At 40.6% G+C, this 22,996-nt stretch overlaps 1 protein-coding gene across 2 annotated transcripts in view; it reads right to left on the bottom strand.

Annotated features, from left to right (window-relative positions):
- Window positions 1–20,338, bottom strand: part of LRP12 (LDL receptor related protein 12) — a 92,192-nt gene extending 71,854 nt beyond the window's left edge. The window contains exon 1 of one of the 2 annotated variants that reach the window (XM_005215568.5): window positions 19,871–20,338. In XM_005215568.5, the coding sequence (XP_005215625.1) occupies window positions 19,871–19,949 (79 nt within the window). In that variant the 5' untranslated portion in view covers window positions 19,950–20,338. The remainder of the gene's footprint in view (window positions 1–19,870) is intronic. The other variant, NM_001192981.2, reaches the window with a different exon arrangement.
- Window positions 20,339–22,996: the final 2,658 nt, after the last annotated feature.

Below are 22,996 nucleotides of genomic sequence, written 5' to 3'. Positions count from 1 at the left end.
CATTTTCTTGAGGTGCAAATTCTTGACACCAACCTCCCCCAACATTCACTGGACACTTACTGTCAGTCACTGCGGTTGTTGCTTTTCATATACTATTACTGATCTTTACAGCATCAGTGTAAAATAGATACTATGCCATGTTACATGCAGAGAAATTTAGATTCAAAAGAGGTTAAAAGACTTGCTCAAAGCCACACAACTGGTTAGTAGCACTGCCAGGATTTAGGCAGATTTGTCTAGCTCAAAGGCCTTACTCTTAAAATAAAAACAACAGCAACTAATGAGTTTGGAATACGTGCCAGATGATGGTCTAAGCAATTTCCACGCTTCAGCACATTTAATCTTCATAACCACCCTATGAAGGAGCTGCTGTTATTATTTTCACCCTAAAAGTTGTCTTTTAACTTCCCACTAAACAGGAATTCAGTACTACCTTAATATTACCTAGCTATCTCAAATTCACTATGTCTGAGATGGAACTCTTTTTTATCTGCCTTCAATCTTCTTCTCTGGTATTCCTTACCTGGGTGAATGATAACATCTCCCACTGTCCAGAGAAACCTGGATTTCTTCTTCACCAAATCTTTCTTTCCCTTTGCACTATATAGTCAGTTCTCATGATTCCTTCCTTTCTGTCACTGATACTTCTTTCTAGTTTCACTGCATTAAACCTAAGCTCCACAAGAACAGAAGTGCAGGATAATGCCTGGCTCACAGCAGACATTTGATAAATATTTGCTGAATGTATGAATAAATGAATTAGCTTGCAAGCTTTGTACTTCTGGTCTTGCAGCCTCTGATCCATTCTTCATAGTGCTACTAGAGATCTTTGGAAAAGGCATATCTAACATGAATCTTCAGCTTATAAATCTGTAACTGGTTCAACTCCTTGTATGTATTACGCAGCCTCTGAGGCCCACTATCATCTGGCTTTTCTGTATCTCTTCACCCTTAACTTTTAATACCCTTGGTCTGCTTTTACTTCATACATAGAAATTCTGGTTTCGACACAGCTTAAATATATACAGTTTCGGAAACTGATAGTTTTGAACATGATGCAGTCTCTGCCCAACAGTCCAGCACACTGCCACCAGCACATATCAACAGTTTCACTGAAGATTCATATCAGATATGCCTTTTCCAAAGGTATTATAGACTCCTTCAACTCCATTCTGCAAACAGAACTCCATCCATCTCAGGCGAGTTAGGAGTCCTTCTTGATGTTTTCACAGGATATCTTGATATTGAACTATGAGCACATCTTACACCCAAAATTTTGAGTGTCCTGAGGCGAAGAAAGTCTTATCCCTCCTTTCTTTCTTCTTTTTCTTTCTTTTTCACTCTTTCTCCCTGCTTCCTATTTCCCAAAACCTATCTCTTAGTTTCTGACAGAGTGAAATTTCAGTAGCTATTCATCTAAAGAATCAAAATTCCAGATTTTGAAATTAAGCATGGAACACCCCTTGTACAAATAGCCATTTGGTTTTCATGTTGTAGTTTGCTCAGAGAGTAAGAGTAAAGAAGGAAAAGGACAAAGAAATATTGCGGAAGACAGGCATTTTTTTTTTCATTGTGAATGAAGTTAGAAAGAGATGAAAGGAAAGAGAGATTTTGGATGTAACTGTCCACTTGGACAACAGGCTTTAGAAAGCTATTTCTTATAACTGTACTTCAAAATGGAAAATATTAGCAAATGACTACTCAAAGCTCTTGAGCAGCTTCTGTCTTCAGATTGTAAAGGACTCTATTAGCATTAGCAAATTGCAGGTCGGCAAGAGAGGACATCAAGTCAAAAGCATGATGATGCTTTTACCATTTTTGATCTCCAATGACTCCTGAGTTCTTAACAGCTCAGAGACCATCAATCTAATAGATATATTTAAAGAATTCTCTTTTTTCCTCTGAGCAAGTGTCTAGCTTCTCACCCACATCTACCAGAGCTCATCTCATAACTTATCTATTCTTTCACAGAATCTTAAAATAGTAACTTGCAGTTTATCCTGTCAACTAGGCATTTTCCCATAGACGTATCCTATATGAATTGGAAGATTATTCTTTTTACGTATCTTTAAACAATTATGCAATGTAAATATATCTATTCTTGTTCCTTGGTTACTGATGTCTATAGATATAATGGAATAGGAGAAAATCAAGTTGCACTTATATTGATAAGGATTCCAAGAGATGAGGGAATTTAGAAAAAGACAGGTCAGTAGTCGTTAAAAGCAACCCAGAAGACCATATACTAAAATCTATTATAGAAAGTATATTATAGCATGATGATATGGTAGAAAGTATATGAGTCTTGATATGAAAGAGTCTTGAGTTTGAGTTTCTTTTGGTACTTCCTTTCTTCTTTTTGGGAAGTATGTTGAAATATATTCCATATATCATTTCACTTCTACTGTGAAGAAGGCTGAGTGCCAAAGAATTGATGCTTTTGAACTGTGGTGTTGCAGAAGACTCTTGAGAGTCCCTTGGACTGCAAGGAGATCCAACCAGTTCATTCTGAAGGAGATGAGCCCTAGGATTCCTTTGGAAGGAATGATGCTAAAGCTGAAACTCCAGTACTCTGGCCACCTCATGCGAAGAGTTGACTCATTGGAAAAGACTCTGATGCTGGGAGGAATTGGGGGCAGGAGGAGAAAGGGACGACAGAGGATGAGATGGCTGGATGGCATCGCTGACTCGATGGACGTGAGTCTCAGTGAACTCTGGGAGTTGGTGATGGACAGGGAGGCCTGACGTGCTGCGATTCACGGGGTCGCAAAGAGTCGGACACGACTGAGCGACTGATCTGATCTGATACATCAATATGCATTTCTAAAAATATAAACAGTCTCTTACCAACTACCATGCTCTTATTTTAACAAAATTAATAATAATTCTTGTTATCACTGAATACAGCCAGGTCATAATCCGGTTTCCCTGGCTGTCTCATTAATGTATTCTTACTGCTGGCTTATTTCGAGCAGGATCCAAACATCTCCACATTTCATTTGTGAGTGTGTTTCAGTCTCTTAACCCACAGTGATACTCCCTTACTTTCCATGCCACTGACTTGTTACAGAAACCGGATCAGTTGTCCTGCTACAGGCTCATATTCTGTGGTGTCACTTCCTTTTGGTGTCACTTAACTTTGTTCATCTACCTCAAGCGCCAGACAACTTTTTCTGTAAGGAGGGCGAGATAAGTATTTTTAGGCTCTGTGGCCATACAGTCTTTGTCACAACTACTCAACTCTGTCACTACAGCAGGAAAGGAGCCGAAGACAAGACTTAAACGCATCAGAGTGGCTGTATTTCAATAAAACATTATGAAAAAAACAAAAACAAAAAACATGCAGTGGGCTGGATTTGGCTCAAAGGCCATAATTTGCTAACCCCTGCTGCAGAAGCCTGATTTCACGCAGGTTCAACATTTTTGGCTGGAATTCTCCTTCAGAGAGGGTGCTATTTGCTCACACTGTCTGCCTACAGACTTCTCATCAGTCTGAGATTAATCAACAGGTCCAGGTAGGGCAGCCTGATGCTTCCACTGTAACGTTCCCACATGACATTTGTCTAATAGCTGCATTTACTGATGATCACAGCCTGAATATATTATTTCATTAGGGTGGAAAAATGATTTTCTAATCCTGCCATTCTTTACACATTCATTAGCTCAATTTTTATAAAGAACTTTCCCTCAACGAATGCTATTCGCTTACCCTGAAACTGTTCATACAGAAAAAAAGGGAGGACAAACGCTTAATTCTTTGCTTATAATTGCTTATTTTCAGAGTATGGAGTTAACGCCCTATTTATTACCTCTGGTATCTGGTAACTTGTACTGGTGTGTGTCTTATTACGAGTCTGTTGTTATGAACCAAGGAGTTTTCTATATTCAATCAGCTGTCTTTATTACTCTTTTTGATACTTAAGTTCGCTCATCTTTGGTCAATGGAGTGTCTTTACATTGGTCCCTGTGTCCTTTTAGCATGAACCACTAACTAGTCTTTGAGAGTTTTCTTGCTTTTTTGATATACAGAACGTCCCAGGCTCATCTCTTGGCATTTTCTGCCCCAGGATGAAATCAGCCACTCTTCCATAATCCCTGGATCCTTTCAGTTAGGAATTATTTACCATGATAGAATTCTAGTCGTGGTCCAATGCTACTCTGCTGGTATTACAACGTTTCACTGATAATAAAAAAATATAATCTTAAATTCATGGGCAGAAGCTTAAAGTAGTATACTCCTTCTGGGAAAACAAACCCTATCTCTAATTGGTTGACTTTAAGAAATTATTTAATTCCTCTATGGCTGAGTTTTCTATAAAATGGAGTTAAAATTGGGTCCATCTTATAGTATTAGTATAAAGATTAAATAATTTTACATCTATGGCATTAAAAGCCATGGTTCAGTCAGTCAGTTCAGTTCTCAGTCGTGTCTAATTCTTTGCGACCCCGTGGACTGCAGGACGCCAGGCCTCCCTGTCCATCACCAACTCCCAGAGTTTACTCAAACTCATGCCCATAGAGCCAGTGATGCCATCCAACCATCTCATCCTCTGTCATCCCCTTCTCCTCCTGCCTTCGATCTTTCCCAGCATCAGGGTCTTTTCAATGAGTCAGCTCTTCGCATCAGGGGGCCAAAGTATTGGAGTTTCAGCTTCAACATCAGTCCTTCCAATGAATATTCAGGACTGATTTCCTTTAGGATGGACTGGTTGGATCTCCTTGCAGTCCAAGGGTCTCTCAAGAGTCTTCTCCAACAGCACAGTTCAAAAGCATCAATTCTTCAGTGCTCAGCCATGGTTCAGCCATGGTTAGCATATGGTAAAAACTCAGTAACAATCAGGTACTATTTTTAATGAGAACTTTGAAAATACTACAACCTTTGACCCAATAATTCTACTTTTATGGCTTAACCATTAAGAAAATAATTTAAAAATTAAGATAAATTTAAAGCATGTCAATTACAGTATTTATAAATGTGAACAAAACTGTAAACAATCTAACATTCAACATTAGGGAAATAGTCTATGAAGAAAAAGTGATATGGAAAAGCCCATGATATATGTCAAGTAATACCAATAAACTCATCAGCCAAAGATACCATTTCTGCCAGTCAAGTATGAATGCTGATTTCCTTGCACCCTAAACACATTTTGATTTTTATGTCTTGAACATTTGAACACTTATGTATTGAACATTTTGAACACTTGACAGAACACTCTGAATTTTACATATTTACTAAATTAGCATGTGGTATTTATTTGTACTTCTCTGTGAAGTTAATTTTTGTTTCTAATTTTAATAGCCATCCAATTACTATTTCTATAAATTATCTCTTGTCCATCTACTGAGGAAGAAATAAAATTAATATTGTATATAGAAAGTATTTGCATAAGTTATTTAATATGCTCACAACAAACCTTGAGGGTATAGGCATAAAATCCAATAATCCAACATCTTGCCATTTAGTGATCTCAATTAATAGCAAACTTAAATTAATTCAGAAAACACTAATGATCTGGCATCTGTGGCTCATCTATAAGCATCACAAACAGATGAGTTCTAGTAATAAATTTAAAAAAGCAAATATATCAGGAATTAATCGGTTTGTATACAAACTGCATTGAATTTAGGGAAGTCTCAGAGTAGAACTCCAAAGCAGCAGCATAGTGTAAAGGTTAAGAGCACCAACTCTTGAGCTATACTACCTGGGTTCAAATCCAAGCTCTTCTACTTATTAATTATGTGATCTTGCTGAAATAGTTCTCTGTGTCTCTGGTTCCTTATATGTGAAATGCAAAAAATAATAGCATCTAAGCTGACAGGGCTGTTATGAGAAGTGAGTGAGTGTATGTGCATACATATACAAACACAGTGATTAGAATATTGCCTGGTATGCAGTAACTGCTATATGTTTGCTATTGTTACAAATATATACCGACTTTATAAATCTTTCCCTCCTTGTCTCCTACTAGTTCATATAGCAGAGCTTGCTATTCAAATATTGTATTGTTTTGTGACTGTTTCAACATACTCTTACTTTAACTAGCTATGTACAATTTAGTTAATCAAGATACAATTCTTTTTAAAATACTTCTGATGACATGCCAGACACAATATCTAAAAGAAAACTCTAATATTCAGAAAGAAGAACAAAGCTGGAGGCATCACATTCCCTGATTTCAAACTATATTACAAAGATATATTAATTAAAACAGACACATGGATCAATGGAATGAAATAGAGCCCAGAAATAAACCCATGCGTGTACAATCAATTAATTTGCAACAAAAGAGCCAATAATATACAATGGGAAAAGGACAGTCTCTTCAATCAAGGTGTTGGGAAAACTGAACAGCCACATGCAAAAAAATGAAAATGGACCTCTATCCCTACACTATATGCAAAAATGAATTAAAGATTTGAAGATAAGACCTGAAACCATAAAACTTCTAGAAGAAAATACAGGCACTAAGCTCCTTGACACATCTTGGTGACAATTTTTTTAATCTTGCACCAAAGGAAAAGTAACAAAAGCAAAAATAAAGAAGTAGGACTATATCAAATTAAAAGCTTCTGCACAGCAAAGGAAATCATCAATAAAATGAAAAAGGAACCTACTGAATGGGAGAAAATATTTGCAAATACATATTTGATATGCTAAGTCACTTCAGTCGTTTCCGACTCTGTGCGACTCCATAGATGGCAGCCCACCAGGATCCCCCGTCCCTGGGATTCTCCAGGCAAGAACTCTGGAGTGGGCTGCCATTTCCTTCTCCAATGCATGAAAGTGAAAAGTGAAAGTGAAGTCGCTCAGTTGTGTTCGACTCTTAGCGACCCCATGGATTGCAGCCTAATAGGCTCCTCCGTCCATGGGATTTTTCAAGCAAGAGTTCTGGAGTGGGGTGCCATTGCCTTCTCTGACATATTTGATAAGGTGCCAATATCCAAAATATATAAAAAGCTCAAACAACTCAACAACAACAACAAAAACTCCAAACACTCAGATTACAAAATGGGCAGAGAATTTGAGTAGATATTTTATACAGATGGCCAAGAGGTACATGACAAGATACTTAACCTCATTAATCATCAGAGAAATGCAAATAAAAAACCACATTGAGATACACCGCATACCCATCAGCATTATTATTATCAAAAAGACTAGAAATAACACATGTAGGTGAGAAAGTGGAGAAAGAAATCTCTAGTGTGGTGTTGGTAGAAATGTAATTTAGTGCACACTATGGAAAACAGTATGGAGGTTCCTCAAAAAGTTAAAATTAGAACTACCATATGATCTACTCAATTCCATTTCTGGGCATTTATCTGAAAAAAGTGAAAACACTAACTCTAAAATATATATGAACTACTTACTATGTTCACTGCAGTATCTACAATATTCAAGCTATGGAAACATCTAAATATCTATCAATAAATAAATGGATAAAGAAATTGTGATATATATGACAGAATATTATTCAGCAAGAAAAAATGAAATATTGCCTTTAATGAAACATGGGCGGCATTATGTTAAGTGAAAGAGGTCAGACAAAGACAAATACCATATGATATCTCTCGTAAGTAGAATCTAGATACATGTGTGTGTGTGTGCATGTGTGTATTTCCAAGCTCACAGATATCAAGAATAAAACCATCAATATAGACCATATCACAACACTATAGAAGTCTTTAATCTCCTGCAACAGTGCTTTTCAAACCTGAATATAAAAGAAATTACCTGGGGATCTTGTTAAAATGGAGAGTCTAATTCAGTATCTAGGGCAGGGCCTGAGATTCTGCATTTATAACAAGCCTCTTAGATGGTACCAATGCAGCTGGTTCAAGAACAATGCTATTGGGGGTCATGAACAAGCTTTAAGGAGTTCTGGAATCACATAATATCACATACGACATTTTCTATGAATGTGCATATGTGGATTAGTTTCTAAGAAAAGGACCTACATACAGTTCTTACCATCTTCTCAGGAGCAGGGGTGCAAGCAGGAGAAGGGGAAAGGTAGACAGTAGAAAGTCTCTACCTTTTGTGGGAGAGTGGAAAAGACAAAAATCAGTTTCACAGCTAACTGAAAAAAAACCATCACATTGTAAACAGGAAAGATGATTTGTAAAGGCAACTATTTTACATATGTATGACCAGACAAGTTTAACTTTTAAGACTAAGCTGAGGAATTAGACATTTCTATATTATAAACAACTATACTGTAGAAAGTTACAAGTGAGAAGACTAAATTGAAGAATCTTTAAATTCTAGAATAAAAAGACAAAGATAAAAAACTAAAGGACAAAAAAGAAAGCCAGGACACACATAGAAAATATTTTTGAGAGCACATTACTTATAACTTTAAGGCAAATATGGAAATAGAGTTGAAATTATAATATTCTAGGAAAATATGACCTAGTATTTTTAACAAAATTGACTCAAAGAGGTAGAAACTGAAAAAATATATTCTCCAGAAGTACCATGCCCTTATAGTTGCAGAGTACAGTTCTAAAAAGAACTTATAAAAAAAATAACTTCTATTATTTAAAATTCTGTTGTAGCTAGCCCCCTACTTAGGTCAGGGAAACAAAAGAATAATTTTTTTAAAAAAGTAAACAAAATAAATAAAAAGTGGGAATAAATTATGTATCTTATTTTGAATTCTCTGTAACACACCCACATACTTCAATCAAGTCAAGCACTCAGTTCCTTGTTGTAACGTAGTGGGAAAAGTAATGTGGAGCTGAATCCACTTCAGACTGAATTTATGCAATTTTACCTACATTCACTCACATTTTTCACACGGCCTCTAAATACAACCATTTCATCTGGTGCTCAAAAAACTTCTGTACCAGTGCCAGAGAGAAAACTGGATGTTTTGCACTTAAGGAAAGTATGCTATTCAGCACCCAATATTGTAAAACATGTATAGTATACCTGAAGATGATTTCAGGGAGTTTTAAAAGACCTGCACTTTAGACTTACTCACTGACATTACAACCTAAAGTCTGTGCGGTGATTCTACTAGAGCAGCACAAACAGTAGGCTCTCATTCCATCTTCCACCCTCGGTACCAGCGTGGATACTCTTACGTACAAGTAATCACGTGAGGGACACAAGGTCATGGCTTACACAGTTCTATGGCTGTTACCTTTTGAGCAAATAAGTCTGGTCTTAAAGTATAATCATCCCCAACAGACTAGAAGTGCCCCTCTGGCAGAACACAGTGGTCCTATCCCTGGATTTGAGCTCAGTCTTCATTCAGCATCTCCATTTTACTCCACAGACCCCCACCTTCAGGTGGAATTCTTCTTCTTGTGGAACCAGTCCATCTCCAACAAAGTATCTTACTTGCTTCTTTGGTCATAAGGCTCATTCATAAGAAGAGGCTGACCTCTCACAGGCTCATCTCTATTGCTTAGTAAAACAAAAGTCTATCTGCACTAGGAATAAAAACATTTCTCCTGTCAGCAGAACACGGTTGTTCATTTTTGCTTTCTTATTGTAACTGTAGCTATACAGGTCGTAAACTCTTATTCTTCCTCCCTAATTGCAACTGAAACACCACACTGTTCCTGACAGCTGAAATCAATTTTAAAAGGTGTAATCTGTTATAAGTGGATCTAAAAGAATAGATTAACAGATGTGAAAAAATGAAAAATGGCCAGAGGAGAGAGAAAGTCAGCTTACAGGAGAAAGAAAAGGGGTGGAGGGAGTTAGAAAGTTGGCAGTAACTATAAACTGACTTCATAGATACAAACACAAAGCCTTAAAAAATTAGTAAATGTATTCCAGCAGATTAAAAGATAATACACCATTACCAACTTGTCCTGGTCTATCTCATAAATGCAAAAGGAGTTCAACATTAAACTATTGAACCTCAGTAGTTCACATGAATGTAATTTACTCCATTCATGGATAAACAAATTCATTTATTCAAGTACTGTCCTGTATTGTTAGGTATAATTTCTGGCCCTTATAAATAACTTAAGATCATTTCAGAAATAACAACTCTTAAGTGCCAAAATTAAATGTCTATTCCCAGAAACTTATTTTATATAGGAACTCATGTAGTAGCTCCAATTTGATTAAGAGTTTATAAAAAACCTATAGCAAACATCACGTTTAATGTTTTGGAAAAAAGGTGGGGGATGGGAACCATTAACACTAAAGACTGAACAGATCTCAACCACAGAGTAAGGACCTTCTTTGCATCCTGATTCAAACGGTTTCTGAAACTTTATGTTTATATTACAACTAGAGCAATCTACATATATGGCTAGACATGTGTGTGCATGCTCAATTGCTTCAGTCATGTCTGACTCTTTGTGACGCTATGGATTATATCCTGCTAGGCTCCTCTGTCCATGAGGATTCTCCAGGCAAGAATACTGGAGTGGGTTGCTATCACCTCCTCCAGGGGATCTTCCCAACCCAGGGATCGAACCAAGTCTCTTATGTCTCCTAAACTGTCAGGCAGGTTCTTTACCACTAGCACCACCTGGGAAGACCATATTGCTAGACATGTACTGACAGGAATTGTGAACTCTTTAATTAGTTAGTAGTATTGGGCCTAAGATTTTTACCGAATTTGGGAGCCTCCACATCTTAGATACATACTGAAATATTATTAAGACTAGATATTTGGGATCTGCTTCAAAATCATTTGGGTTTAGGGAGTAGGTGGAGGAGGGCATAAAACAAGACTGGCCATATAATGATAATTTGTTGAAGCTGGATGTTGGGTATATCAGGTTAATTATACTAGTGCTCTACTTTTGAATATATATGAAATTTTTCAGAGTTTCAAAATTGTTTTTAATTATCAAACACATGGGGGGAAAATCAAACAAAAAAGAACAAAAACTAAATGCAAACACTAAAGAGAATCTACCTTACCAGAAAATCTTCTATGGATATTATTATATAGCATTACTCTATTTTTTAAGATATGAATAACTTTTATTTGAAATATACATAAAAAAAAGTATAAACTGCAACTTTATAGTTCCATGAGTTATGATCTAAAAAACCTGCATCTGTGTAAACCACCATATAGGTCAAGAAATAAATTTAGGCAGCACCCCAGAAGCTTCCTTGGTACCCATCTCAATCACTACCCACCTCTGCCCAACTCCAAGAGGCAACTACTCTCCTACATTAGTCTAACTTCTACCACTGCAATCATACAGGAGCCATAATCGTGTGTTTACCTTCTTTTAATCAACATGTGAAATTAACCCACCCTACCTGCAGCAGTGATTTGGTTCTTTTCCTTCTTTTTAAAACTTTGTTTTTTTCTACTTGTTCTTGTAATGAGAGCAAGCTGTTCTCAAAGTGCAGTCAGTGGACTCTTGGAAATTTTCAAGACCCTTTCAGAGTTTAACAGAACACAGAGAGTTCACTAATTTGATTTCAGATTCCACACTGCAACTAAACTTTAAAAAGCTACTACTTCTCAAGTCTTGGTGCAGCATCAAAGAATATTCACATTTATCTGAAAAAGCTACTAAAATTCTTCTCACACAGTTATCTATGTGAAGCCAGCTATTCTTCCTATACCTCAAGCAAAACATGTCACAACAGACTTGACTGCAGAGGCAGACATGAGAAATCAGCTGTCTTCTATTAAGCCAGACATTACAGTGATTTGCAAAAATGTATAGCAACGCCATTCTTCTTATTTAACTTTTTTAGGAGAAATTTTAGTTGTCATTTTACATATTTTTAAATCGTATGCCACTTAAGGTCACACGTAATGGGGTTTCTTTTTCAACTTTATCATATTATTTAAAAACATCTATTTCTGTCATATAAAAAATATTCTTTGAGTCCTCAGTAATTGTGGAGCCCTCAGGTGGGAGTGGAGAACTTCCCTGGTGGCGCAGACGGTAAAATGTCTGCCTACAATGTGGGAGATCTGGGTTCGATCCCTGGGTCAGGAAGATACTCTGGAGAAGGAAATGGCAATCTACTCCAGTATTCTTGCCTGGAAAATCCCATGGATGGGAGCTATAGTCCATTGGGTCGCAAAGAGTCAGACACGACTGAGTGACTTTACTTACAGGTGGGAGTGGGAGCCAAGAGCAGCAGCAGCAAGGACATCTCCCCTGCCCACCCCATGTTAAAAAATAAAATAATTGTGGAGCCCCAAGTCTGAAAAGTTTAAACTGCTGGTGTACAGTTTTCCCTTATGTGAATATACTGCATACCATAATTTATTCATCCATTCTATTGCTGATGGACATATGGGCTGTTTCTAGTCTGGAATTAAAACAAGTAAGGATGCTATGAATATCCTCGAACATGTCTTCTGATGCACGTGACATCCTTGAATCTATTGAGTTTATATCAGGAGCAGAACTGCTGGATCACAGGGCTTGTTTATAATAGATACTGTTTTCAAAGTGGCTATTAAGCATTTGAATGTGGTTAATCTAATTGAGATGAGCTATAAGAATAAAATTTACACTAGATTGTAAAGACTTAGTATGAAAAACATAATGCAGAATATCTCATTAATAATTTTATATCAATTACACATCAAAATATTTTAGATCTATTAAATACATTAACATTGATCTCCTTTTTTTTTTTTAATGTTGATAGTAGAAAGTTTAAAACCATGTGTATGACTTACACTTGAAGCTCACATGATACATCTGTTAGGCAGCGCTGCTCCAGGGGGAAATACAGAGAAGTAAAACAGGAAAATACCAAATTTGCATATATTAAGAACAATCTGAGAAGCTTAGGTAACGGGCACCTAGTTTGGAGCAACCAGGAGAGATCTCCTAAAGGAGAGAACACCAAAAAGCAAGCCGAAGGATAGCAGTAGTCCGTGTAGAGAAGAAAGTGGTGGAGGAAGGCGGATAAAACCAGGCAAAGAGCAGTGTGTGCAAAGGCCAGGAGACAGAGACCCGCGTTCAGTGAGTGCTCAGTAAGGAAGCAACAGGAGACAACAAAGGGAGAATCTGCTGGGTCCTGAAGGGCCTAGTGATGCTCCTATTTTAAGAAAAGGGAACTACTAGTAGGTTTTAAGCAAGAAAGTTATGTAATCATATCCTCACTTTAGAAGAGTCCCTCTGTGGCTGCTCTGTGTGATATGAGTGAATCAGGATAAGACTCAAGACTAGCCAGGACTGTTACAATAATGGAGATTAAAGGATAACGGGTCTCTATGTAAAAAGAATAGCAGTAAAGAGATGTGAACCTTAGGCAAAATCACTGTTCTCAAAGCTTCAGTTTCTTCTAATCATACCCACCTCAGAGTTATTTTGAGGATTTAAACGAGGCATCTTTTTGCAAAGGACTTCTGTATTCTAACTCTCTTTAAAAGGTTTTGGTGTCATTGGAACAGGCAATAATAAATCCAAGAATCTGAATTCTATTTCAGAATATGCCAGACAAAAAGATTCATGTCTTCTCCAACTTACTAAAACCTAAAAGATAGCTTAACAATCAATGAATTAAGTCAGCTAATTACATTTGAATGGTACATTCCAACTATGACACATCCCACTGTGCTCCATTTAACATGAAAAGATTAGCACCACGTCCCAGCTCTAAAAACTGAAATGGAAGTGTATTCAAGGTAAGTATCAAGTTACTTTTACGCAGTGGTGAAAACACGAATGCACAACAATTTCATGTCTTTACCAAAGTAATACTAGCAGGGAAATGAGTTATCAAATATTCAAGAAGAAGAAAACTATTTGGTCTCAGTTATCAAATATTCAAGAACTAACAAACTATTCAGTAGGTTTCAATTATTTTGAAGCTGTAGAACCTTCTAAAGTTATATCTTCTGTAAATAAACTATTCAGTCTAGGGAGGGGAAGGTAAAAGGTAATTTTATTTTTCCAAAAACTCTTAAGTTATCTGATCCACCAATGTATTCTTGACTCTCCTAAGATAAACAACAATCTTTAATTGATCACTTAGTAGAAAGCATTAAACTTGGGCAAAAAGACCTTGAAATCTAACATTTGTTCTGCCCTTTATTTTCTGCCTGAAACACTTTTAAAACACTGTAGGAAGTTTTGTTCTGTACTTACTTCATCAACAAAAGTGACACTCCTTAGAACTGAGTTCTCCATAGAAGACTTCTTAAGCTTCTCCCCTTTTAACTTTAATCTAAGCCCACTCCCAGGGTCTGTGTTGCACGACTATTCACAATATACCTTCTTGCACTGGATGTTTTTAGCCTTCTCTTTTCTAGATTAAAAAACAGAAACATAACTTCCTAGGGTCTACACTGATTTACTGAATTATGGAAACAGAAATGACCCTCAACCTCTCAGCTCTTTTCTTCACTCTCACCAGATGATCTCATGTTCTGTTAATTCTCCATCATCCTACCTCCAAACCTATGGACCCCTTCCCTCTTTCGGCAAGAGAGAAAGTACCCCTTTCTTCCTTATCGAAAGGCGATCCATACTCTTCCTTCTATCCACCGCTACCACCTCAGTCCAAGCTCCTGCGTCTCTCAGCCAAAACCTATCATCCTTCCTCTGCCCTTGCCTACTTCTCAACAATTCACACAGTGGCAAAAGCGACTGCTTCAAAACATAAATCACATTATGTCACTTAAACTGTGTCAGTAAGTTACACTTAAAACAAGCCCAAACTCTCTATGTTGGTTTCCAACACCCTGAGCTCCGGCCTGAGAATCTAGACTCACCTCATCACTCTTACGACCACCGTGTTCCAGCTACTGATTTTGTTTCTTTACCTGAAACACACCAGCTCTTGCACAGCTCTTCCACATCAGCTCTTTTCCAGGTCTGGATCTTTCATGGGTTGTTTCCCTGTGCAAAACTCTCCTATCCCAATCATAACATGGTTAGCTATCCTTCATGTCTCCTAGTCTCTACAATGAAGCCTTCCTCTAACTACTCTGTGTCTGTTATTCACTGTCTCTGACCCTTGTTTGCTTTTGTTGAAGAGCACACAAGTTATTCACTAGACTATAAGCTCCACGAGGACAGAAACCATGTTCACCAGGTTGTCGTGTCTTACCTACTGCAAGTAAGTACTCCACGAATATTTGCTAAATGAATGAGTGAGTGAAGAGACAGACAGGATTAAGCTTCACTCTTGGTTCTATTGTTTCCTAGTCGTATGAGCTTAGACAAGGCACAACCTCTCTGAGACTCTACTAAAAAAAAAAGAAATAATACCTTGTAGGATTTCTAAATGATACCTAAGGAAGATTAACGGGCATTGAATGAAGACCAAGCACAGTATCTGAACTTAATTTAGTAGACGTTAGTTTCCTTCCCTTCCTTCTATAGTTTAGAGAATAAGAACTCCCTAAGCTAATTCTGTATTGAAACTAAAGAGACAGACAGACAATCTATCTACATATACATCTACCGTTGCACCTACTTAAAAAGACTAATGACATGCATTTGAACAGACAGACCGGTAACCTGTATTTGTAGGATCTAGTCTTGCACCTCAGAAAATGAGGATTAAGTTGGATACATCTTACTCACCCCTGTCACAAAGGGCAGGGTGGGGTGAGGAGAAAATGAAGAGAAATTAAGAAACTGGAAGGAAAAGTAATCTGAGAAATTGGAAATCATTAATTCAACCTCAACTCCTAAGCTTAGAACAACCTTCAATTACCTATAAAGACTTGCAGCTGGAACAGGATTAGAACTCATTCTAAAATAAAACATTTTCTATTTAAATCTACATAAATCTTGTCTATATTAAATGTATCTTTGCCTTTCATTTCCTTTTTCCCTTTCATTCTTTTAACTGTAAATTCACTGATATGACAAAAGAATAAACAACAAAGAAACCCCAAATATAAAAACACTTCAGAGAAACAAAAACAGTATTAAGCAATTAATTTAGTTTTATTCAACATTTTATGTAATCAAGCTTGACTTTCTTAGAAGTAACTGGAAACCAGTTTAGATTTTTTTTCTTATGTTCTAGTTATTTCTACAATCTTTCTAAAATTGGAACTTCTCATCTATCCTTAAACTGGAAATTTATAAAATGCTGCAGAAAGTTTCATAAAATTCACTGGGAAAGACTCACCCATTGGACATAAACTGCAAGATATGTTATGTTCCCACAACATCTAGAACAGCAGTGCGTACAGAAAGAACTTTTGACTACAATGAGCTGAAAATCAGTTTAAAGATAACATTTTGTCACAAGTCAGTCAGTATACATTAGGAAGAGTTCTCACTGCTCTCAAAGGTTCTAGGAGCAAGTAACTGAAGACTTAACCACCTACAACTCTTCAAGGCTACCGTAAAATGATATACAAATACAACAAACACTTTAAGTTACATTTTAAGGCTTCTCACAGGGCAGAATTTTACAAACTAAGAATTGTATTCTATAAGTGGGTCCAAGCCAGTAAATGAAGAAAGGAAGCAGGACAGAAGGGAGGTGGAATAGACTAGAAAACATCAGCGAGAATCTCAGGTGGTACCAACAAGTATTATTTCATGAACTTTGTTTTGTTCTGGGAGTAATAAAAAATGCAATATTTTAGGTATTTTATGGTTTTATTTTTATTTTAGGTTTGAGTAGGGGGAAAAAAAGATTAGAAAACATTGATCTGGGAGACAAACAGAAGTGGAAAAGGAAAAGTAATGGAACTGCCACAGTTACCAAATTATGGCTAGATTGTATTGACCAGGAGACAGTCAGGGAAACCTCCATGCATTCTAACAGTCAGATGTCCCCATGTGAGATATGGAGAAAATACCTTCTCACAGGCAGCCTAACAGAGTAAAAAGCCGACTCACTGGAAAAGACTCTGAAGCTGGGAAAGATAGAAAGCAGAAGAAGAGGGAGACAGAGGATTAGACGGTTGGATGGCATCACCAATTCAATGCACATGAGTTTGAGCAAATCTGGGAGACAGTAAAGGACAGGGAAGCCTGGGATGCTGCAGTCCGTGGGGCTGCAAAGAGTTGGACACGACTGAGCGACTGAACAACACAGTGCCCAGCAAAGCTCACAGCTGCCCTCACTAACTGTTCTTATTCCTACAAACTTCCAACGGCAGAGGTCAACCTTTACCTTCTCCTGCCAGGGACATTCAGTGCAGTTAAGATACAGCAGCTCGTGAAGATAATTATCGGTCTTTGAACAACTACTCCTATAAAACATTAACTGTATTCCATATCATAATCAAGAGTTTCAAATGAGGCGTGGGCATTCAGAAAAGTAACTTGGAAGGGAAACAGTCATACTATTCCACTAAAACAGTCACATTTAATAGTTACAGGGTCCATGAAATTGGTCATGTGAAGAAACTAAACACCAAAACACAGATAATTTTTTAAGGCATTTGAAATGTTTCAAAGATTCATGGCACAACCTGGAGCCATTTACGACTACATTTTAATAGACAAGAAAGAGTCACTCTGTGAAGAGCAAGTATTGGAACTGCCCCAATAGCCAATCCACCTGTATTCCACCCCTGCCCCTCCCAACACACTGGGTCTAAGTTAGGCGTTACTCCAAATATTCAGTTGCATTAACAGAGGTTTCTCATTATTTTTGAAGCCACTTTTTTGAAAACACATGTTTTGATGTAGACAAGGGATAGCTCCATAAACTACAGGGTGTATTTGTTCCATAGGCTCAGAACAGGTACTTCTCAGGATGCATCCACTACTCGTCACAATGACTGGACACACAAGTAAAACCTCACTACTATATGAATGCACACCCCCTCCCACGCTACTGTTTCAGCTTTTTTCCTCTAATACAAATCCACAGAGGACTGAAGAGACAGAAGAGGACAAAAAGTGTAGCAATAAAGAGATTTTCCCCAACTGCAATGAAGGCGTGAAGGGCTCCTTTAATCTCTGCTTATAGTTTAGTGTTCCGCCTGGCTCACTACCTCCTTTTTCTTTATACTTTGAAACTTGCTGTGTAGCTTGGTATATCAACCCTTCGCATAATCACTCGCTAGTTTTATAATCTGATGCCACATTGTTGGAAAAAGGAGCTTCAGTCTTTGTCTACTAACAATTTCTCACTAAACACAAATTCCCCAAACATAAATATCTGATAAGCACCTACTATAAAGTCATTCTTGTGCACCAAGACAAAATTATGGGGCTCACAGCCTCTTATCCCTAAAGGCCAAAAGACTTTTCGTTCAAATACTAATGGCATAGCTTTTAATGAAAGCAGAGCTAAAAGAACCTGTTTGTTTATCCATTTTGATCAGACAACACTGCCTCAATTCTGATTACAGTGGAGGACAAAGCTGGACACTCTTAATCACACTGACGATGCCTCTCTCTTTCTTCTCTCTCCTGGACCATTACACCAAACCCAGTGCAGAACTACACCCACCTTCAGGCTAGAAGAAACACAAAATAGCTTATTGATCTCTGGTGTAGACCCAAACCCACAAGTCACCAGGCAAGTAGGGATCACAGCCACTTGATGCAACTAACAATCAAAAGTTTTGCACTGGGTTTTCTGGTCACAAATAAGCACACCATTGGCAATGACCACATCAAATGTGGACCAACTCCCCCCAAACAAAAATAATAATATATTAACCAGCTCAGGGAGCAGCGATGCATTGTGAACAGTACAGGAAAACTACAATTTCTTGGTTGTTAGTAAAGGTCCATTTCAGTTCACTAAATTCTTCATTTCCTGTCATTTCTCAGGTTTTTAAAAGTTACGGTCACATTCAATCCTATAGATAAGTGCTTTCAAAAGAGATAATGCTCCCTTGTAAATTACATGGGTGGAATTAAACGTTTGTGGCAATTTTTAGAAGTAAAATTTATCTAAGAATGGCAACTTCCAATTATTTCCCTCTGAAGAAATCAAACCACAACTGCCCAAAGTAAAGGTTAACGGTGTTCTCTGAAACAACGATTCAGTGTTTTTTAACTGAAGGAACTAAGAACAGTCAAGTCAGAAGTGGAACTCAAAGTCTATTAAGCAATGAATGTTCTTTCCAGTGAATTCCATGTAGCTCTTGTTCTGACCCTTGTGTAATACATAAAGCTTGGTCCTCGCTCATAGCCTCAGCCTTCTCTTAACCTCAAAGGCATATATACGTAATAATAACCCACCGACTGGAATAAAGCAACAGTGACATTAGCGGACAACGATGGATGAGGCGACAAACGAACCGGGAGTCAGCACAGACATGTACGCCCCAAGAGGGAGAGACTGAGGGAGAACTGGATGGAAACTATTTTCTGGCCCTCTCCCGCGCGTTGCTCCAGAGTAAGGGGCAGGATCTTGCATGCCCGGGGATCAGCAGAGCCTCGGCCCCCGAGGTGCAGGGATGGAAAGAAAATAGCGGGCTGCTTCACCAGCGAGCTGGGGAAGGCGGGGAGTCAGTGCGGTGGGAATTGCACTGCGGACAGAACTTCCTGGCCCCGGGAGGGTCGAGGGGGGCTGGACCGTCCCGGCCGGCGGCGGGGGACGACCTCCCTTTCTCTCTACCCCACACCGTACATCTTTGTCGTGTGTAGAGTGTGCAAGGGGCGACGAGTTCCCAAGGAGCCGAAGCCGGGGCCCTCCAGACCGGATCGGAAGTCTGCCCGCCACCCTCGAGCTTCTCGGGGGGTTGGGGGGCTCCCCCCAGCTCCGGGACGCGCAAGCCGCTCTGCAACACCCCCGAGGGTCTGGAGGCGGACGAGCAGACCCACAGCATCTCCGTGTCGGGGGGGGACACCTCTCCCGCTGCATCCACCCCTCGCCGGGTCTTTTGTCCCGTCGGCAGCCGGGTTCTCTAGCCGACTCCTCGGAGAGCCCCTGTCCTGGAGGCCTCGGGGATCCGGGTCGCCCCAGCTTTTTTTTTTTTTTTGTCAGAGGGGTTGAGGGGGAAGCGGAAACGCGGACACTTACCGTACACCCCGGCGAGGAAAAGCAAGACCAGCGCAGACCTCCACCGCGGAGACTCTTTTGTGTTCCAGCGACGGGCCATAACCACGGCAGATGGAGGGAGCGAGGAGGAGGAGGAGCCGGGGCCAGAAGCCGCCGCCGCCGCCGAGCCCCCGGCGGCTCCCTGCGCTCTCCGCGGCGGCGGGAGGGGGAGGGGCCGGGCCGCCGCCGCCGCCGCCCGCGCGCGCTCCCTCCCTCCGGCCCCCTCCTCAGCCCCCGCCGGCTCCCCCCGCCCCACCCTCCCGGGGTCCGCGCGAGAGCCCTCCGCCTCCGCGGGACACCCCTCCCGGGGGCAGGGGTAGCCGGCACCGGAGCGAGGCGAGGCGAGGCGAGGCGAGCGGGCGGCAGACGCGCGACTCCGGCCTCGCCTCACGCCGCACAGGCTGACCCGCGCCCGCCGCCACCCGCCAGACAGCGCGAGCCGGCACCCGCGCCCATCCGTGCGATCGGCGATCCCCTGGCCCGCCTGCCTTGGTCCCCGCCCCCTCTCCCCCCGCCGGACTTTCTCCGTCTCCGGGGCCGCGTTCCCCGCGACGGGAGCCGGAGGAGCAAGGCAGCGCCAATCGATGAGTGAGCGCGAGAACGCCAGCCGCCGGGTTCCCCCGGCTGGGGGGAAGGAGTGGGGCTGAGGTGGTGGGGTTGGAGGGGGCCGGCTTCGGAGCTCCGCCGCCGCCTGAGGCCTCTGGGCAGCTTCACGCGGGGTGGTGTGAGGGCGAGCTGGGAGGCGGGGGGTGGCCGCCTGAGCGAGGAGGGTCGGTGTCCCAGAAGCTGGGAACTTGCGAGTTGCTCTTCCCTACCCCTCCCTACCTCCACTTAATACCGGCGCGGAGCCCGGAGTAGGTGGGTGCAGGTTAGTGCGGGGACCCGGGCCGCCGGGTCGCTGTGGATGCTGCCGGGGACCTGGGGCCGGACGCCCACGCTCAAGGTGCCCGGGAATAAGCTGGGCAAGGCTGGAGTACCCAGCACTTCCAGACTGGTGTGGAAGCGGTGTGACCATCCCGCGGGGGAGTTGGAGCTGGGCCTGGGATGCTCAGCCTGAGCCGACCTTGGGGGCCGGCAAGTGGGAGAGGGGTTCACTAGGCAATCCGTCATTTCCCTGAGCATCTTCCCCCATCCCAACAAGTGTGACTCCATCACCGTAGCACTTTCCACATATATTTGTTGTGACTCTGGCACGTCAGACCTCCCGCCTTGTATTTTTAAAGTGTTTATCTACACGTCTTATCTCCCTTAGTAGATTATCACTGGCCTTTACACGCACTCTCCAGGCTGTTGAAGGAAGACCTACCATGCTCCGTGCTGTCCAATTGACATTGATTATCTCTTTTTAATCCCTAACAACCTTGTGAGATAAGTTTTATTATACATATTTTATAGATAAGAAAACGCGACTCAGGTTAAATTATCCAAAAGAGTGTAACAAACGAATGTTTTGAAACAGTATTTCTCATCCCTAATTCAAGGCTGCTTCCTCGCTACTGCAACGTACTCTGTAGCACAATGCTTAGTGCATAGCAGGTAAATACTAAGATTTAAGATGAATTTCTTTGAAGGGATATTTAGTCTTTCTGTCCCCTACCGTTTTGACCCCTTTTAGATTTTTTTTCCTGGAAATGGTATTCCAAACGGTGAGAAAATTTATTAACAATGCAAAACCCAGTAATAACAAATCTTGTATTATCTGGCAAAGCAAACACAATCTAGATCTCAAAAAATGTTTCTCGCACTCTTGTTGGAGAAAAAAGGAGCAGCTTCAGTGTTCCTCATTTAACAACCAGCGATTGTCTTTCCTAGTTTTAGGAGTGGAGACGCTACTGGCTTGATTCTTGAGATCTCCTTCCAGAAATTGTGATGCAGACCGCTGTGTTTAGAACAGGTCACAAACTAAATGAAGAGACTGCATGGTACTGCCTCTCTGCCCTTTTCCTCCCAGTCAAGGAATCCTATCTCCCAGACAAGACTCACAATGCTCTCCTCCTTAACTCTTCCTTCACCCACTCTCACCTTTGCACTTTCTCAGCCCCCCACCCCCCACCCCCCAGACCTGTCTTCTGACAGGTACTAAGTTCTCAAACCTTTTGGTCTCAGGGCCCCTTTTGTGTGTGTATGTGTGAGTTGCTCAGTCATGTCCCATTCTTTGCAACCCCATGGACTGTATTCTGCCAGGCTACTCTGCCTATAGAATTCTCCAGACAGGAATACTGGAGTGGGTTGCCATTTTTCTCTCGAGGGGATCATCCTGATCCAGGGATTGAACCTGTGTCTCCTGCATTGCAGGTGGATTCTTTACCATCTGAACCACCAGGGAAGCCCCAGGGCCCCTTTAAAAACACTTCAAATTTGCTAAAAACTCCAAAGAGCTTTTGTTTAGGTGGGTCACATCTACTGATATTTCAGTTCAGTTTAGTCTCTCAGTTGTGTCTGACTCTTTGGCAACCTCATGGACGGCAGCACTCCAAGCCTCCCTGTCCATCGCCAACTCCCAGAGCTTACTCAAACTCATGTCCATTGAGTTGGTGATGCCATCTCATCCTCTGTAGTCCCCTTCTCCTGCCTTCAATCTTTCCCAGCATCAGGGTCTTTTCCAGTGAGTCAGTTCTTCGCATCAGGTGGCCAAAGTGTTGGAGTTTCAGCTTCAGTATCAGTCCTTCCAGTGAATATTCAGGACTGATTTCCTTTAGGATGGACTGGTTGGATCTCCTTGCAGTCCAACGGACTCTCAAGAGTCTTCTCTAACACCACAGTTCAAAAACATCAATTCTTTGGCACTCAGCTTTCTTTATATAAGTCCAACTTTCACATTCATACATGACTACTGGAAAAACCATAGCTTTGACTAGATAAACCTTTGTTGGCAAAGTAATATCTCTGCTTTTCAATATGTTGTCTAGGTTGGTCATAACTTTCCTTCCAAGGAGTAAGTGTCTTTTAATTTCATGGCTGCAATCACCATGTGCAGTGATTTTGGAGCCCCCAAAAATAAAGTCAGCCACTGTTTCCACTGTTTCACCATCTATTTGCTGTGAAGTGATGGGACCAGATGCCATGATCTTAGTTTTCTGAATGTTGAGTTTTAAGCCAACTTTTTCA

The sequence above is a fragment of the Bos taurus genome, chromosome 14 (assembly GCF_002263795.3).
Source record: "Bos taurus isolate L1 Dominette 01449 registration number 42190680 breed Hereford chromosome 14, ARS-UCD2.0, whole genome shotgun sequence".
NCBI classification, from domain to species: domain Eukaryota; kingdom Metazoa; phylum Chordata; class Mammalia; order Artiodactyla; family Bovidae; genus Bos; species Bos taurus.
The sequence above is the reverse complement of the archived record's forward strand: the minus strand, read 5'-3'. Positions and strand labels throughout refer to the sequence as shown.